The sequence below is a fragment of the Pempheris klunzingeri genome, chromosome 24, assembly GCF_042242105.1.
Source record: "Pempheris klunzingeri isolate RE-2024b chromosome 24, fPemKlu1.hap1, whole genome shotgun sequence".
NCBI classification, from domain to species: domain Eukaryota; kingdom Metazoa; phylum Chordata; class Actinopteri; order Acropomatiformes; family Pempheridae; genus Pempheris; species Pempheris klunzingeri.
The window spans coordinates 5,643,927-5,656,373 of NC_092035.1; the positions used below are offsets into that span (position 1 = coordinate 5,643,927).

General features: G+C 39.1%; 2 protein-coding genes across 2 annotated transcripts; one reads left to right on the plus strand and one right to left on the minus strand.

Moving 5' to 3' along the window:
• zswim2 (zinc finger, SWIM-type containing 2) lies at window positions 1–2,238 on the minus strand. Its single transcript, XM_070855945.1, is given in 7 exon segments — window positions 1–46; window positions 139–390; window positions 716–950; window positions 1,317–1,357; window positions 1,779–1,855; window positions 1,944–2,026; window positions 2,145–2,238. Coding segments are annotated over 7 exon segments (828 nt in total).
• A 1,405-nt stretch (window positions 2,239–3,643) lies between these two features.
• calcrlb (calcitonin receptor-like b) lies at window positions 3,644–10,493 on the plus strand. Its single transcript, XM_070855600.1, has 13 exons — window positions 3,644–3,728; window positions 6,070–6,145; window positions 6,959–7,097; window positions 7,207–7,314; window positions 7,964–8,076; window positions 8,164–8,255; window positions 8,762–8,888; window positions 8,986–9,139; window positions 9,220–9,280; window positions 9,375–9,441; window positions 9,524–9,742; window positions 9,968–10,009; window positions 10,228–10,493. Exons 2-13 carry the CDS (start codon window positions 6,077–6,079, stop codon window positions 10,432–10,434), a joined length of 1,398 nt encoding a protein of 465 aa, XP_070711701.1. The 5' UTR covers window positions 3,644–3,728; window positions 6,070–6,076; the 3' UTR covers window positions 10,435–10,493.
• Window positions 10,494–12,447: the final 1,954 nt, after the last annotated feature.

Consider the following 12,447-nt stretch of genomic DNA (forward strand, 5'->3'; position numbering starts at 1 on the left):
TTATATGACCAGCACCTGTAGATAGAGGTAACTGCAGACTGTGCATCTAAAAAGATAATAACAGTGATTAAAGGAGACATTTTCCATAAATTTTTCTAATTTGCCCTATTTATTTAGTTATGATTGCCACTTGCTTACTTGAAACACTTGCCAGTGACAGGGCAGACCCGGCAGCTGTGGCAGAGAACTCCCAGGTGTCTGTCTGGCTTCTCTCTTTCAGCAGCGGTGAAGAGCCTCGCTGCGTTTCTCACCTGCTCCTGGAGTAACTTCAAAGAGCTGAAGTCCTCCCTGCACAGAGGGCATTTCACAGTTTCTTCCCTGTCTGAGAGTCTCTGGTGATCCGCCCACACCCTCATGCAAGAGACGTGGATGTTATTCCCACAACCGAACCTGAAAGAGACAAAGACAGTACATGAGGGCGCAGAAAATCTGTCTGCACAACGCTGAGAAAAACATTTCCTACATCATGTCTTTGGGTTTGAATGAAATGTCCTCTTCTAGGAATATCAGGAAACTTGGACCTAAATTTACATCTGAAAATCTGTGCTGTATGCCAACAGCTGGATGTGCTGGGTTGGAGCTAATAATGCTGTATGAGGTCATGTTAAGGCCATTAGTGCAACAAAAGTTGACAAGAACATATTATATCATCTTGAAACATGACTGTACTGAAACAATAACAGTGTGAAACCCCGACCCCAGTCTGACCACACACCTGCAGTAAGACACAGGCTGTTTTTTCTCCAGCAGCTCTTCTTGACAGATAGGACACGCATCCTGGGCTTGGATCACTTTCCGGCAGACACTTCCAGCCTCCCGGCCCGTGAGTGGTTGGCTCAGTGTTCGAGAAGCAGCAGGAGGATAATTTTCCGTCCGGTGGACTTTGGTTTGGTGTAAACCATGGAGCACCTCCAAGATCTGTCTCTCTACAAGCCCATGCTGAAATGAATCTAGAGCAGAGTTATTCTTAGCTTTGCATGTCAACAGGAGCACATGCACAAGGGTCGGTCAGTTCTTTCAAAACGCCTACGAAGCAAATGTTTCATTGTTAAAAATGAAATACACACACAGGATTAAACATTAATAAATCAGCATTGTGGTGTCCATATAAGCGGAATTGCATCATGGCTCTGAAGCTAAATGTTGGGTGTAATCAGGGTTTTGATGATCATTAATTTTACTGTACTTTTCTTTGTCATGAACCAATCAAATCAGACCATAAAAGAGCCTTTTGTCAAATGTCTTTTTCAAGATGATGTAACTGAATAGAAAGTTACAGCATGCAATCATGTAGAAAAATAGTTAACATAACTTACATTCATGTTCTCGGGGAAGCCTGAATTTCCGCAGTAAAACCCTGTAAAGATAAAGATTAAAGGTTCATTCAAGAGTTAATAGCATGAACATAAAAGTCTGTCATTACTGGGCCTGGACATCATTAAAAATGTTATAATATATTGTAGGGGTGTTTTACAAAAAGTAAAACTGAAAATGTCCAGAGAGTACTGAGGCTAGATATCAGTTATTAGGCCCATCGTTTCCATAACAAATGGTCTACCTCATTATGTTGATTTTCTGTACTTGTTTCCTACATAAACTGTATAATAAAGAAAATAAAGTTTTCTTCCCAAACTGTATTACATGCAACCAAATCTAATGGATAAATAAAATACCATTGTTCACCTCACAATGCTGCACATACATGATAAAAAAATAAATATTTATTTGGCTAAAAGCTCCTGCTGTGTTCATATTTTATGTGTGTGTGCTACTGATACCAGCAGATGTGTTTGCATGGCTCCTGCTCCTTGGTGAACACAGGGCAAGTGCACGTATGTGGGTCACCCAAGCACACCTGAAAAACATGAACAAGAGAACATGCTGAAGGATGCAAAACATTTCTTATGAGTTTGAGCAATACCCCGAATCAAAGAACAATTTACCTTGAAGTTTCTGGTCTCTCCCTCCTCTCTGAGCAGGAACCCTGTCGGGCCGAAGGATTTCAGCAGAAATATCGTTGTGGTCCCTATGAAAGTCCAAAATGAGGGTTTTGTCCACAGTGAAAGAGGGGGGAATCCAGGACCTCTCTTCTCTCTACAAAATAAAACAGGAAATGACAAGACAACATGAGACGAGACAAAAACGGAACTAGACAAAATACAGGATCATGACAGCTTGGTCTTGGTGCAGACTCACTGCAGCGCTGACTGTGTTCCTCCAGGCAGGTTTTTTGAACATCCTGTCTCTGCAGAATAAAGATATTGATCACCAATTGAACGAGTAATAATTTTTGATAACCAATTATGAAATGTTATATTAATTTCTTGGCTTAATGCTGTAGATACACATCTTAAAGGCTATTTTACATCTCCATTACATTTCAGAGGGAAACATTGTATCTTTTCTCCACTACATTTATTGGACAGCTACTTACTTTTTACATTAGAAAACATATGAGGTGCTTGTATGATTTTATGCACTACAAACTACCAATATACCCGGAAGTATACAAAGTATCTAAGCCTCCACACTGTCAAAGCACACAGTAAAATACTATTGCATGCATTCATCACTGACAACAGAAATAAAGACAAATATATAAGTAAATAAACAAAAATACTCCGAAATAAAAGCCAGCTGTGCACATGCAAAGCTATAGACCTCTGGGCTCACCACCAGGATGCACCTTTGTTGCTAAGTCGAAAACGAGGAGGTAGTTTGGGCTGGTAACACTAGCTAGTTAGTCTTCACGACTAGTTTAATACTGAATATGACTTAACCAGCCACACGTTATCCCAGCAACACGACTCTAACTTGAGTTTAACAAGACGTTGCTGGTTAAATTACCTCCACTCTTTTACTACTTCCGGTCAATGCAGCGTATTAAAGATCCCACTATGTATTTGTCACCCTATCAGATTAATACACTTACCTCTGGAGTCCAAGAACGCCGTAGCCATGGTAACCTCCCTGTTGCCAAAGACTCCTTTGCCCTGCAGAGGGCGCCGTTGCTAAGGAATAGAAGCCTGCTTGCTGATTGGTCCGTTTCGTTCTGCCACATTCAAAGCAGTTGTGTCGTAAAAACAGAATATCAGCTGAATATTATACTGTAAATTTATGATTCATTTAACAGCTAAAATAAGTCTTTTAGGTCAGGGACTCAACTTTTTGACCTAATAAGAAAATTTGAGTGTCATGTAGATAAAACTCTCTGATAATAAATATTAACAGTATTATTTGTAGTAGTATTTATGAATATATCAAGTATAGATGCAAAAAAAGAAGCACAGATAAACAATCACCAGGTTGCACTCTATGCAATAAAGTCAATTCAATAAGTTGGTTCTGATTTATAAAACTCAGATCCTAAAGATAAACAGACAGGACATTAAAGTGCACTTATATCATGTAGGCTACATGTTATATATAATATAAAAGATACAGTTTAGTTGTTATCAATTATATTGGCCCTTTGTAATACCCATTACTCTGTGGGGATGTCCTTCTATCTGCCTCCTCAAAAGGCAAGCATGTGATGTCATCCTCAGCCCCAGTCAGTTTTTATCAGGACAGCTCAGTGTCGCCTCTGACTCTGCTGCGAAAACACTCACACCACAGGACTAATCTATAAGAAATCACAAAAACAGCGTTATCTTCCTGCAAAAGTTAAAGTCTCAAACTGAAGGATTACTCTCCACTGTTTTTATTATCCTGCTGCTCCTACAAAGGTAAGTTTTTTAATAGTTAGTCAGGATGTAGACTGCGATCACTGTTCACAGACTGTGGTTACAGAGCTCCAAACTGGCAAAATATATTGAACTAAAAGTGGTGTACTTAACATTATATGCTGCAGGGCACATGGAAAACTGGAATGCACACATGAAGGTGTGAAGGGGCAGAAAAACAAAACAAAAAAAAGGTTAAAATACAGTTTGGAAGAAAGGTATCTCTCTACTTTGCCCCCAGGATCAGTTTATCTACCAATTAATCAAAAAAGATTTCCGAGGGTTACATACGTGCCACATATTTACTGATTTCTTTAAACAGTAAAATGATGTTTCAGATATGGTGAACAAGCTGAACCCACCTGCATTTCTTTGTCACACCTAACGAGAACAGTCTGCTCACATGGTGGACATAAAATGGTGAAATGAGGTTTTCTAGGCTGAAACTGTGTTTCTAATAAAGTGGACCTCACATGGTCCGGTGCAGATGGCCCACACAATAAGGAGTAACACCGCTTTCAGTTATTAGGTGTCTTTGTAGGCCATTAAGGAGATATACTGTATGTGTTTGGGTGTGATCAAGAGGATATTAATGACAAAACTGACAAAGATTTCCTGAATTAGCAGGGGGGGGGGGTTGGAAATGAACACGGCCTGTTGGTCTGTCATTATATTCTAATCTTATTCCAAACGAGACCTTAAAGGAGGTTTTATAAGGAAATGTGTGGGTGGTTTTAAGGTAAAGTGATGCAGCTGATATAGATACTTGGATATCTCTTTTCTGAGAACTGATGAACACGCTTTAGGTCAGAAAATGAGACTCATCATTTATACTGTGAAGCAGATATGATCTCACCGCTTCATCATTACGAAACTCATCATGTTCCGCTAATTTGCAACCATGAAACGTATGTAAATCTTCAAAACTTCATACTCAAGTTTAAAAGAAGGGGTCAGTTGTGTTGTTACGATCGGGTTTTTTATGGTGTTTTTTGCTGTTTTGTAGTGTTTCCTTGTTGAGTTGTGTGCATTTGTGTAAAAGCCTCTAGAGGCTGCTTAAGGTTCTTGATATATTCTTGTATCTATGAATAAAAGAAGAAAAAAAAATGTAAATCAACTGTGTGTATGTCAATGTGCTATACCACTAAAAGGCTAATATTTATCCTTGCAAACAGTCTCTGTTACTAATTTAGGCCAACAACTTCAGCTTATCACACATATTTACCCACTTTAAGAAGCATTATGATACACTGTTATTTTGAGATCATGAACCATTTCTTTCTATATATACTATATTGTATATACTGTGGATACGAGAAAAAGAGTGACAGAGACTTTTTTTTTCTGACTATAAAATAATCAGATATAGTTCAAATCAAATCAGCTTCATTTGTACAGCACTTTACATACAACACAGCGGATCCAAAGTGCTTCACATCACACACAGAGGAAAGAAAAAGACAAAATAACCAGCGTGATGGTAAATATCCATGATAGTAATAGTAATAGGAGAGGCACGTGGTCACACACAGCCCATAGTGGCACAGACCTTTAGTTTAGGGACAGTTAAATGCTACAGAGCAGAAGTGCTAAATCGAACATAACCTGTGTTTCTATTACTGTTATTGCTTTTACTATTTTTACCACCAGTACATAATATAATCATAATCATAATTTTCACTGCCGTCACACCTCCTGCACTTTAGAAAACAAAAACCGAATCACCATCTATAGTCTTGAAAAACTCCAAAATGTGCTTCCAAAATAATAATTTCTTATCAAAATAACAAAAGAGTTTTTGTGTATAATGAAATGTTGAGAATGTCGCACACCCTATTTTAATGATTTTTTTTAATATCACTTTCAATTGGAGCAGCATATGAGCTGAAAGCATGTGTTTACTCTGAGTAAGTGCAGCACATGCTCATACTGCATTTGCCATATTGATGTCTTTTGGCTTAACCTTGGTTAAACTTGCCCAACGTGCATAATAAGCATGCAGGAAGGAAACTGTGGGGAGCAGAGGAAGCAAAAGGCCAAATCTGTAACCTTAACGTCCAAAAAAGGGGAGACCTGCCATTGCAAAGTAAAAACATGGGTTTGGAGGACAGTTGTGCTACTAGTTTTGTTTACATGGCTTTAGATAGGGCACAGGTTACGGAACTGGACATTGTTTAATATAACAATAATATAATTTATAGTTTGATCAAGTCAAACAGAAGGAGCCTGATTCCAGCTCCTGGATTAGTTAGTATTGGTTTTAGACCTCCTGTTGGTCTGTGTGGTTTCATGTATCACAAAGTCTTAATACTCTTTCCTTGTCTCACTCACAAACTTTCCTCAGAATTCCCATGATGATCCGAGCACAGATGGATGTAAACTGCTTCATGGTCCTGCTGGTGCTGTGCGCCCTCAATAAGGTAGCGGGTGGATCTGTGCCCTAGTTTGCCTGAAATGTGCTGTTTTAGTATGTTTATGTTGCCTCACCCTTGGTTTTAAGATAACATAAGATAAGATAACATAAAATAATCTAACATAAAATAACATAACATAACATAACATAAATTTGTGATTAAAAGTATGAAATAATGACAGACGTTTTATTTTGTTCTACTACATTTTGTTTTTAGCTGTTTAGGTTTCTGGGTTTCCTGTTTTTTGACCACACATTGGTAACATCTGTTCTGTTTTTAGAATATTTATAACCATAACTAAATTCATACAGCGTCTGCAGTTCTTCACCCCTAACACGCAGCACTCTGCCCCGTCCTGTCATTTCAAACCCTTCACTTGATTGGCTATATACTCTAATCCTCCTGATGCAGCCATTAAAGGGCAACTCCACTGATTTAGCATTGCACTACCTTAAAGTAGAGGGACTTATAAGAGACAGATTAAAAAAAGAAAAACTCAAAATTGTAGTGGCAGAGGCTGAGATACACAAACTTTTAGGTGCTGATATGGGTAAAACCTGATCCTACACTTCCCATAATGCAACATGAGAGCATCTCTGCCTACCTGGTTCATGTGTCAATACCACTTCTGTAATATTTCCATATTTACTTTGAAACAGTTGCTATAGATATACTCCAATAAAAGTGCATTAAAATGATCTATATCATGTATTTTATCATCTTAAATTCCCATTTGTTATCACTTCAGAGTTGTAGTCTCATTATGTGTTTTATGTTTGTGTGTCTGTGTGTGGTGCTGAATTTCAATGGCCTCAACAGCTTGTGTTGGCGAACCCTGAAGATGACTATGACGAGCATCTGAACCACCGGGGCGAACACACGTCGACAAGGAACCAAATCGCCACAGCCCAGTACGAATGTTTCCAGCGGATTGTGAAAGAATCACACAAAACAAACGGTAACAAACCACCATATCTCAGAAAGCATGCATTTTTTTTTTATGTCAATGTTATCCATCACATATATATATTTATACTGCAACAACATGTTTCTACGTGTGTCAGCAGAGCCGCAGTGCAACACGACGTGGGATGGGTGGCTGTGCTGGGATGAAAGTGAAGCTGGAACAATAGAGCAGAGCTGTCCAGACTATTATAAAGACTTTGACCCTCGTGGTAAACGTCCTTTTGCCATCTATGACTTTTGTCACTCCAGTAACAGCACATTAACCTTTACTTACTTTATAAACCTTTTATATTTTGGTGTAATGTTGAGCTGAGACAATAAGTGTGGACATTTATTTAAAAAGACTTTACATGATATGTATTTTTTAAAACTATTCAGCTAGCTCTCTGATTATGGTTAAGACAATGTGAACTTTCTTTTATTTTCTTCCTGAGAGTCATTTGTGAAGACTGATGCCACTTTTGTGTCTGTGTGCTAACCAGAAAGCAGTCCAGATGTGGTTAGCTGAGCATAAAGACTAGCAGAAAGGCTCTCCAAAGTTTAAAAATGCATTTGAAGAGCAGTAATTGACATGCTCTATATCGTTTGTTTAATTTGTACACAAACAGAAATGTAAAAACAATGTAAATGTGAAAGCAGAAATGTAAAATTGTGATTTTAGGGAGATTAAATGTTGAAGAGCTTTTGAAGAAAGCCAGGTCAGATGAGAGTCGCATCAATCTCTCAAAAATTAAATGAATGAGAGTATTTCCCAATAAGCTAAGTAGGCCAGTCTCATATCGTCAGCATAGAATATTCAAAAGAGAAACAGCATGTTTTACTTCTCTTCACACCTGCTTCTTGATCTCAAATTCACAGCGGTGGCATCCAAAGTCTGCACAGAGACAGGCGAGTGGGGACGCCACCCAGAGAGCAACAGGACATGGACGAACTTCACAAACTGCAAAGCCAACACCACACATCACGGCACAGTAAGGAGGATTAACAGCAGTTTAGAAATAAAGACGGACGCTGCGTGAAGCAGTTTGTAAAGTTGTGCTCATTTTGCTTTCTTGCAGGCAGCGATGACTCACTTCTACTTGGTTATGATTGGTCACGGTCTGTCGCTGGTATCGTTGCTTATATCATTGGGGATATTCTTCCATTTTAAGTAAGTGTGGTACAACTTTCCCTTTTCTAATGTCTACATGTATGAAAAGCATATGTTTTCAAGGTTGTGAAATATGAAAAGCATCTTGGTAAATAAAACAAATTGTTTTACGAGTGTGTAAAATGATTTAATACCTCTTTTCAATAAAGCTTACTCCTAACTCGCCAGGGTTGCTGCAGCTATAAATATTAGTAAATCATTATTATTCCACAAGTATCTGGAGTTATGCATGTCAATAAATTGTCAGTTAACTGGATTTTGGTGCAGATGCTCAACATGTCCTCCAGATGCTACTACAAATAGAGAAAGTGGGCGAATGAACACTAGATTTTAAGGCCCTCTTACACAGTGCTAATATCTTTAAAGCATTAATGAATCAATTAGTTATACCTAATAAGGCTTGTAGTTACTTTATACTGTGTTCACTTTTTATATTGTTGCCTTGTCTCAGTTCAGTTATTCTTTAAGTTGTCAGATTCATCTAATGAGTGCCTCCTCTTCCTCAGGAGTCTGAGCTGCCAGAGGATAACACTCCACAAAAACCTCTTCCTCTCCTTCGTGCTAAACTCACTCATCACCGTCGTCTGGCTCACAACAGTGGTGAAGAAACAGGGACACACGTATAACGATTCAGTGAGTGGTTCATATTTCTGTATCTGATGCTGAATCTGCCCGGATATTATTTTTTCAGCAAAGACGTGGCGGCTCATGTTTCTTTTTTTGCTTCCAGGCAAGCTGTAAGCTGCTCATGTTCATCCACCTGTACTTGCTGAGCTGCAACTATTTCTGGATGCTTTGTGAGGGCATCTACCTGCACACGCTGATTGTTGTGGCCGTGTTTGCAGAAAAGCAGCATCTCATGTGGTATTATCTCCTGGGGTGGGGTAAGTAAGCATTTCTGTAACTGTTTCATTATGCACATTTGATTGTCATACACCAAAATGTCATAAATGTTGAAATGCAGGTTTCCCACTCGTGCCGGCGGTGATACATTCAATAGCACGACACTGCTACTATAACGACAAGTGAGTCCTCCAGATCATCAGATAGACAGAAGATATCACTATAAGTGTTGTGTTTCCACTCTAAACTAAAACTATCTCCTCCATGCATTCACAGATGTTGGGTCAGCTCAGATACTTCCCTGCTCTACATCATCCACGGCCCCATCTGCGCCGCGTTGGTGGTAAGTAACAAGCTAATGTGGGACATCCAGAGGTACTTTTCACTAAAGACAAACAACCACAACATAAAGTTTTTCTTTCCAGGTGAATCTTTTCTTCCTGCTCAACATTGTTCGGGTCCTCATCACCAAGCTGAGGGTGACGCACCAGGCCGAGTCCAGCCTTTACATGAGAGCGGTGAGAGCCACCCTCATCCTCATCCCTCTGCTCGGCATCCAGTTTGTCCTGCTCCCCTACAAGCCCCAGGATCACTGGGTCTTTGAGATCTACATGTACATCATGGAAATCCTCATGCACTACCAGGTCAGTACATACACATCCAATGCTGCCAATAACACATGCAAAAAACATGACCAAATACTGACAAAAATCACTACCACGACGGTGGTTTAAAATGACAAATATCTCAAGATTAAGAGCATGAACGTGTGTCACTGTAAACCTCTGACGGTTCTTGTGCAGCTGTTTAAGCTTAAAGGATTTCCTGTCTTGTGCATTTTCTCAAGAAACCTTTTTTTCCACATGCAGGGTTTCCTGGTTTCTACAATATTCTGCTTCTTCAACGGGGAGGTGAGTAATGAGCTGCATTCAGCATTGATATTGATACTGGTAGCATCTCTCTAGATCAAGGTTAGATTTTGCTACCTGTTTTAGGTGTGACAGACAGAGTTGGTGCCTGCATAGTACACTACCAGGGAAACATTTTAAAGGGCTAATACTGAAATCTTATTCATTTCTTATTATTTATAGAATATATTAAGAAAGAACATTTGTGTCCCCTCTTGCAGGTCCAGAGTGTCCTGCGAAGGCACTGGAATCAACAGCGGATGCAGTTTGCTGGCACGTTCGCCAATGCCGACTTCTTCCGCTCAGCCTCCTACGTGACATCGTCGCTCACGGAGGTCCACCGCTGCTACAGCATCGAAAGCCACACTGAGCACATGAACGGCAAGAGCTACTCAGACATATTCAGATCGGACAGCCCTTTCGTGTGAAGATGGCCCTCGATGTTCAGCACTCGAGGCTCGGCGCTCAACCACTGTTTCTTTGACTTCTCCCATGTTACAAAGATTGATGTCAAGATTTTTTTTTTTGGAGTTACTCTTCTGTTCATCACATCTGACCTTTTCTTTCATTTGACATTTTCCCATCTCCCAGCCAAGAAAACTCATATATTTGACTTTTTTATTTGACCGAAGACCAAAGACACTGTTTCGTTAGCATCATTTACATCCACAAATTCTGAAAGGGCCTGTTGGTGGATGTAAGAAAGACCATATGAATCAACCAGCCTCAATACATGTCATTAAAAGAAGGAATAATGCTTTTTTGGAGCAAACTTGAAGAGTCTTCACTGAACAAGAAGCTATTCTACTGAGCTGACTGTTATGACAGAAGAGAGAAGTGGTGATTTTTTTTTTTCTGGGCATTTTGAGGATATTCATCCAATTTACAAATAGCTAGTTATTAGCAAATGGAGCTGTGGAAAGGAAATGCACGAAAACCCTGTTTAATTACCTCTTGATGTCTGGAAAAGCACGTCAGGTTGTAGTTGTAGGCACATAAATCGGTGGGAGAGCTCTTCGTTAACGTCGAGTCCCGGCTGGTGGGAGCGAGCCGTCGAAGGATGTGGTCAGTATGTATACAAGCTTTCAAAAAAGGAAAGGCGCTATGAATCTTCTGGTTAGAACTCGACAAGTAAAATGTAAGAAAGTACAAACACAAAAAAGAATAAATAAACTGATAGCTTGCTTTGCTAAATGTCAGTCCTGCTTTTCTATTTATGTATGATTTCCTTCAGATAAGTTAAAAACAAGTAATGAGATTGTTTTATATGCTAGTCTGGCTCTGACTTAACACTCTCTTAGATTTTTTCTTTGGCTTTATTCCAAAATGCTGGAGAAATGATGGTCACAAAGGGAAAAAATGACTGAAAATTGCATGTGTTTGTACATATATTTGAGTATGAATATATATAAAGGCACAAAATATGATGAGAACTTTGCATTTAGACAGACGTAAGTGTACTTTGTATATTTTTCCACTCAGCATTTTGTATGCCTTATACATCTTTTCCACATCTGGTTAATTAGTAATGTTATGAGTGAAAATGTCACGTTACATGTTTTTAGAAGAGTTTTTATGTCTAGGAAACAAATTCAGCAGGAACTGATTTCTGTCTTTAACATCCAGTCAGTCTACAGTATGTGTGAAGATAAAGTTGCCTGTCAGGACTCAGATGAGTGAAGAGCTGCTGGTTTCAGCCTTCCAAATCTATTATCACTATTATCTCACTATAATGCTTAAATCATCCAAAGTGGAAAAATAATTAGGGATAGTTTGACACTTGGCTTTTTGGCAAGAGTTGGCTGGCTTAGTTTAGCATTAGCATTTAGTCCGTAAAGCTTGTGAATGAACACAAAATATCTGGTTTGGCTTTATCTTTGGGGCCAGGCTGGCTGGAAAACTCTTGGCTCGCATTCCCAAAATGTCAAACTATTCCTTTAAATGTGCTGCACTGAGCCCAGAATTAAAACCTGCTAAAATGCTTACTATAATTACTTTTTCTCTCAGTTGAAATCACAGAATATATTGTTTGTGTACTATAACTATTTCTAAGACATGATTGATGTGACAGGTAGTGTATTTTTGCTATAAGTGTGGGTACATAGCCACGTATTTATCATACTGCACAAAGTACAGTACGTGTTACTTTGTCTAGACTCTGACTGGTGGCAGTCATTTCTTACAGCAATAGTTTGACACTTTGGGAAATATGTTAATTTGCTTTCTTGCTGGAGATTCTTGATGTGACTCTCTGCGTGGTTAATATGTATCCAGCAGTTAGCTTAGCTTAGCATAAAGACTGGAAGCAGAGGGAAACAGCTAGCATGGCTCTCCCTGAGGCAAAATCCACCTACCGGCACCACTAAAGCTCGCAAATTAACACGTAATTGCTTGTTTAATTTGTTTAATGCTTTCTGTCTTCATGCTGAACTCATCTTCTC